Below are 7,005 nucleotides of genomic sequence, written 5' to 3'. Positions count from 1 at the left end.
TTCCACCAGAGGTGTAAGCAACAGCAGACTCTGCAAAGCTGAGGAGGGTACGGGAAGATGAAATGCATGACTGGCTTTTTGTCACCAATTTATTGTTCAGGAATCAGAGTTGTCACAACCTCCAGATTCCCTCCCCTGTTCTGGAGAGGAACAAAGCCTGGTTCCACAGGCAGCCATGTGGGGAGATACAGGAACACAGACAGGCACATAAACACGTAAATACAGGCTTAGACAGGCTGTGGAACCTGTATTCTCTCAGCAGCAGTTGGTCCAGCAGCAAAAGCAGAGTGAGAGGTGCTGAAGGTTCAGTATGTCTCAGCAGCACATCTCAGTAGGGCAGTGAGAAAAAATGTCTGTATTGGGCAGCTACAGTGTGTGTGTTTGGGCCCCACAAGGGAAGGGCAGAAAACTGAATTCAGTTTTTAATTTGCTTTTAAACTATTGGTCATTCCCATGCCTACAAGAGGCCATCTCAGCATGTCCTTCAGCTCACCAAAGTGGTGAAGAAGGTTCAGGACACTCCCCAGCCAGGCACAGCACATGGGAAGCTGGGCTGTATTTCTTGCTGTGCAGGGATGGTGTGAGAGGGGAGCAGCATCTCTCCTTCCCCAGGCCTGGCTCAGCACATACAAATGTTCTACAAATGCTCCCATCAGATCCCAGACACACTTCTGACAGTCCTGGATGTACTCCCAGGGGCTGCAATAGTCCCTTTGCTGCAGGATAGATAGAAAAATTTGGCGTGCTAAGTCATGTCAGCAGAAGGCTGCTTTTCACCCTCTTTCTGCTGACAGAGCAGTGAAAGAGCTGGGCTGTGGCACGAACAACCCTGCTGCTGCTGCTACTGCTGCAAATGAAGAAAAGAGTGAAGAAATCTTAGTACCACATTTAGCTTTATTGAAATTGAACAAATACCTTTTTTTAATAAATCCTTTTACAGCAAGTGTAAAATTTTAATGTTTTACTCATCTTATGTTACAGGTTGTCTTCTTCCATGTAAGCAAAAATACCATCTTTTTTTTCTTCTTTTTTTTTTTAAATTTTTTTTTTAATTTTCTACTTTAAAACATGTAGCAAGGATTTGAATAACGCAGATCCGGCACCAAAAGGTAACAGGTTCTGAAAATCACAGTACAGTTTTAAAATTCTTAGGTTAATTAATGATATTTAAAATGATAGCCACTTTGAGTAAAGATATAAATTAGAGGTCTGTAAACAAGTTGTGTTTACCTATAGAGCTATTGACTGCAGCTACAATGACAGCGATAATAGAAACTCAATGCTAAACTGAGCTACACCTTTGAGGAAACAAGTTCTTACCAAGTAGTGTGGTACAGGGTAGCACAATAGGTAAAATACAGTTTGGCACCTCAAGTTGCATGTAAAATCAGCAGAAATAAAATAAAGTAAGTGCACTGTCTTCCAACAGAAATAAACTGGGCAGTTTCACTGATTTTGGAGTGTCAACTATCAAATAAATCACATGACACACAAGTTCGACCCCAAAATTACAATTCTAGTAAAGCAAGATAATATTAAAATGCACACCCACAAGGATAGCAAAGTATAAACTTTTTTTTCTTTTTTTTTCCCTCTCCCCTATCAGTAGAAATAATTTACAACCCACAAAAGGACTCCTTGGTGAAACCACTACCTACAGACATGGTCATGGAATGTAGCTCAGTAGACTTGTTTCAAATAGAAAGGCAACATTATCCTGAAAAATTTTGGTCCTCTTATAACTCACTGTACTGTAGCCACCACAGTCTCTTGATAGATGCTTTAGGAGAATTGTTTGTTTTCTGATTCTCTTTTGTTCTGAAAGGTAATATCTTGGTGATAAAGCTGGGTCAAATTTGGCCCCAATTGTAGATGTCTGATCAATGCTGAATCTGGAAGAACACACTAGGAGTACATAGGGGAAGCCTCTTTACTGGTATCACAGCAGATTTTGTCATGGTATCGCTTTTCCTTCTACACTTCTTTTCCTCCTTGCTAATTTTTTCTCCAGTGTTCTGGGGGAGTGGGGAAGAAATCCTTAGTCCATATGACAGAAAGACATTTCACTGTTTATTTACATGTGGATCACTTTGGCTAAGAAGTCCTGGCGAACCAGAGTTGCCTATTTCTTGTGAATGTCCTCATGCCGTATAATTTTGTATGTAATCCAGTAAAAGATGTTGAAAATGAGGAAGGCGAGTGGGAACGCAGCACGGGATATTGTATCAATCCTTTTTGCTCGGTCAACAAACTTCTTTTTGATGGAATCCGAATCCTTTGGCGGTGCTGGAGGCGGGTTGGGTGGCGTAGCCTTGACTGCTGTGCCATCTTTGACTTGCAGGCAGTGGCCCATGCCATAGCCACTGAAATTGAATCGACTGTCACGAGCAACTTCGTCTTCCTGGAGGACAAAGAGGACAAATAAGACACACAATCACCAGTCTATTGAGCATGCCATGTAGTTGAGTAGTTGAGGTGCCCCCCTCCAAAGCACCTCAGCAAATTACCTGGTTACGCAAAATCCAGATTTTAAAGACAAATGAGAAGTTAAAACCCACGTAAAAATATGTGGAAATCAGGTGACTTCCAGTGTTTGTGAATCTGAGCTTTAATTTTTCTAGCTATGTCTAAATCAAGTGCCCTGAGCAGCAAGCTGTACCCCAGCCCTCCAGGGAAGAGATTTGACTCCCCAGGTTTGTATTGCTCTCCTTGAGCTATCTGGGGAGGAAACACAGCCATGTTGGCAGCAGACTGCTCCAGCCAGGCTGAATGGAACGATCCAGAGATCCAGGGGCCCAAGTTCATGTCACTGTGTTTCCATTGCTCGATCTCACAGCAGCCTTACAGCTCCACCTCAAGCCTACAAAACAGGGGCAGATCATGGTCCCTCCTTGCTCACAGGAATGCTCTGGCAATCAGTGCTTCAAAGTGCACTGGGCACTTGGATTTAGTGGTAGCTGGCAGTCAGGTGCAGTACCACGAGGTAATGTAGCATCACCCTGCAGAAATCCATTCTCTCTTGTCTGAGTGGGTGATACTTGTTTTTGGAGAGGTGAGTAACTACCACTGAACTTTATCACTATAATAACTGTGTGATGAAAGGCTTGTGACTGTGCTGGTAAATTCTCCCTCATGTTTCTCCTGTCTGATAGAACAATAATACACAAGTTAACAGTCGCTGGCAGCTCTCCATGAAGGATTCAAAACCAACAGACAAAGCAGCTCTATTCTTTTTCATTCCAGCAGGGATAAATTGTAAGTTCGGGAGCTTGTTCTAGTTAAAGACCTTTTCTTTGACCGACAGATGATTCACTGTTGACTGAAAATGACCACTTCTTGGGCTGATAACGAGCCCAATCCCTCACTGGAAACACTCCCTCATATCTCTTACCAAACCACAGCCTTCTGAACATAACAGAAAATCAAAAACTGCAAGAAAAAAAAAGCATCACAGCAGCAAGATATTGAATAATGAGTATATAGGTTGAACTTGGGGGTGGAAAGGGAGGATAATTTGCACCTATTCAGGATGTAAATCACTGCCCCTTCACAGAAGAACCTCTTTCAATAGCAGCATTTTTCTCTCTCCATAGCTCCAGGACTGGAATTGAATATATCACCCAACCTGCTCTCCTTACCTTGGAGCTGACACACAAGGGTGAATAACCAGTAGTGTGATTCAAGGCTACCAAATGAGAAATAGTCACTCTGACTGCTTATGGCATTGAATGCTTATGGAAGAAGGGTAGGCAGTAAACAGTGTTTTGGAGACCCTGTCACTTCAGCATGAAGGTTTATTCTACAGTGTATCCACACACAGGTGGAAAATTGCATCATTGCAAGGCTGTTTGAGCACTTATCCAGGGCTCACAACCTTTTCATTTCAAAAGTTTACCATCATTAAAAAAACGAAGGATGGTCCTCCCCTTTTTCAATTTTATTTGCAGTTTACAGTACCTCTGTGTAAACTCTGCTTGTCCTAGTGATTATAGGTAGGTAAAGTATTTTAAGATGAACCCACTGAGACCTAAGTTCTGGATAGCCTCATTAGGAAAGGCTTCTCTTGCATGGCTTAATGACTTAATAACACTACCAAGTCCCCCAATAATACAGGGAGATGTGTTCCTCTCTGTGTTTTTCATTTTACTGAGTTTGAAGGATAAAATGCATGCCCAGGACATGAGAGGTGATTAAAAAGGGTAACAGATTTTCAGCAGCTGTGTTGCCATATGTACTTCATTCATTTTTAAAAAATTTAATTTCTGTTGCTCCTGAGAGATCTGTGGGAAGAATAAAAAGTACTGAGCTCAACGCAAGCTTGGAGAGTCCTGACTTCCACTGTGCCCTGGTGGATCACAGCTTTGTCACATGGGCTGAGCAATTCATCTTCAATGTCACAGCCTTCCTTTTGAGCTTACGCTGTAGCAACTTGAGTGGGAAACTATCTGAGATGGGGGACAGAGATGTTTAAATTAAATTCTTTTAGGTATTCAGCACCTGACCCTTAACTGTAAGGAGACACTTATTCTCGATGGGATTAGAGCCCTGCTTTTCCCACCTAGACTGTAGTTCCCTGTGCCACTTCTTTCTCACAAAAGCCAGAGGAAAGCATGTCCAGTCCCCATGTTAGTTTTTTATTCAGCAGATGAGATTTACCCTGGGTACAAGAGGTAAAGCATCCACCTGGGGCATGAGTGATACATGCTCATACATGTCCTCTCTGCTTGAACAGATTTGAATCTCCTTCTGCCTAATAAATCTCTGGATTGGTTTGTTATTGTTTTCCCAACATGGAGCTGTTTGCTGGTTGCAAAAATAAAAGTGTGTTTATGTAGGGTTTTTTAACTTTTATCAGAAAAACCTTTTTCAAAGACTAAATAATCGATTAGGAGAATAGCATTGTCTAGCTATACCCACTTGTTACCATGCCTGATATTGTGCAATTACACAAACACAGCACTAGGGACACCCAAGCTGTAGCTGTTGGGATCATTTAAGTGCCACCAGAAGCAAGGAAAGCCAGAGACATTACAGGCCCACCTCCAGTCCTGGACATACCACAGATCCATAACCACCATGGGATTTTTAACAGTGAAATCCTCCAGGAGCCAAAGGAGCTTTGTAGTCTGGCATGTGCTTGCACTCTGACTCCATCAGAGTCTCCTACCTGAGCAGAAATCACCTGAAAGACCTCAGGGTGGTGTGATGTCTGCCCTTTCCAACAAAACCGGGCAATAGTGTTGAAAGTTGACAATGAAACCCTGGAGATACCAAGACCCATGTATCTGTGCTAAGAGGATACTTTTGCCATGAGACTGCAGAAGTGGGCTTGTGTCCTTTTGGCCCTCTGAGGCCCTAAATTGGTTCCACCTAAAATGAAGCAGAGGGGACAGAAAGGCTTCCTCCACGCTGCTGAGGGGAGCTGGGGAATCAGCCCAAGTTCTGGAAGCTCATTGTCCGTGCTGCTTGTGGGTTAGCTCACTCTGGGGTGGATCATACCAAAAAGCTTTCTCTCAGACAAATCTGCTCCACTGGGGACTGATGCCACACACTGCCATCGTGAGCCATGTGCTGATATCTGGCCTCAGGAACAGTAAAATCCCCGATCTGATTTACTTTAGCATTATGGATGTAGTTAAAAAAATCTGTCTCTAAACCACCATAACCTTATGACAAAACTACAATTTGACATTTCAGATAATCTTCCAGCATCCTGTTACATATAAAGGACTTGGGGAAATAGTCACAGAAAAAGAAAAACAAGTTTATACCCTTTGATAAAGAACCATTTGTAAAATTATAATTCAAAATGCGAGATGAAGAACAGACCTTAAGTGCTTTCCTGATACAACACCCTGGCCTTGCCCCGCTCCTCAAATACTCTGCAGAGCTGGCCTGGGGTGCTATCATGTAGAACAGATGAGATATTAGAGGCTCTTAATCTCAGCAGTTTAATTCTTAGGCTTCCATGAGGGCAGAGCAGGAGAAAAAGGGAGGGAGATAAGGGGTTTGGGGGTTTTTCTAGCGTCAGGAAAAGGGGAGGGGATAATCTTGGCTTCTTACCAATCCCGTTCAGAGGGTCAGTCCATAGATTTTGCAGGGGTTACAGGGTTAAAGGGACATACCATTCTTAAAGCATCAGGGTACAGGGTTACAACACTTTCCCTTAAGTAATGGATATGTTTTCCCCTGGTTGGTGAAATCCTGCACAGCTTACCTTGGGTACCTCCTGGTGAGGTTGCAGAGTGACTCTCCATTCTCAGGGTCATATTCAGTTCATATACTCTGACATATCTACCATGGGTACTCATCAATTGACAGTCTTCAACCTGTTCACTAGCTTAGTCACTGATAAAATAGTCCAAATGACTTTTCGAACATCTCTATCATTATTTTAATCAGACTACGCTTAAAACATATCCATTTTAAACTGGACAGGATTTCACTTTCATAGAACCCAGACTATTTATGTGTTTACAGATTTTAAAACCAAAATCAAAGAATGGCTGGAAGCCACTGGACATCAACTGGAGGGGCAGAATTCACTGCCATTGAACTTATTAACTTTATCTTTCTGAAGGGATGTGAAGTTAGGTGTTACATAATAGAGTCCCAACTCCATCAGTCCTTGATTAAGGCACAGGGCAGAGGGTATAAACTAGGATGAGAAAGAGAAGAGAAATTAATAGCAAGAGGAAAGTGTTCTTTTGATAGTTTTCTTTCAGATGTTCACACCCTGAGTATTTTAGAAGAATTATCCATTGAAAATTAATTATATTTCCTGAGATTTGGGCAAATACTTTCTATAGATGCTTTTTCAATAGCTTAAGTTTGTGACTATTGCCTTATGATGTCATAATGAACAGGCTTAGGTTTTTGGTTTAAAATTTTGATTAAACAAGAATTACATATTTTTCTCATTTTTTAATTACCCTTTATGAATTCAGTGATTTATTATTTTTTTTGTGTGTTTTACAAATTGATGGCATTAAATTCTCTTGGCCT

General features: G+C 41.9%; 1 protein-coding gene across 6 annotated transcripts in view; it reads right to left on the bottom strand.

Moving 5' to 3' along the window:
• Positions 1-876: 876 nt before the first annotated feature.
• The window catches only part of GLRA2 (glycine receptor alpha 2), a 122,190-nt gene continuing 116,061 nt past the window's right edge, over positions 877-7,005 (bottom strand). For all 6 annotated transcript variants that reach the window (XM_033051228.1, XM_033051232.1, XM_033051229.1 and 3 more), the window contains one exon: positions 877-2,401. In XM_033051228.1, the coding sequence (XP_032907119.1) occupies positions 2,123-2,401 (279 nt within the window). In that variant the 3' untranslated portion in view covers positions 877-2,122. The remainder of the gene's footprint in view (positions 2,402-7,005) is intronic.

This window comes from Catharus ustulatus, chromosome 2, assembly GCF_009819885.2.
Source record: "Catharus ustulatus isolate bCatUst1 chromosome 2, bCatUst1.pri.v2, whole genome shotgun sequence".
Classification (NCBI taxonomy): Eukaryota; Metazoa; Chordata; class Aves; order Passeriformes; family Turdidae; genus Catharus; species Catharus ustulatus.
This window is presented reverse-complemented; position numbering and strand designations above follow the sequence as displayed.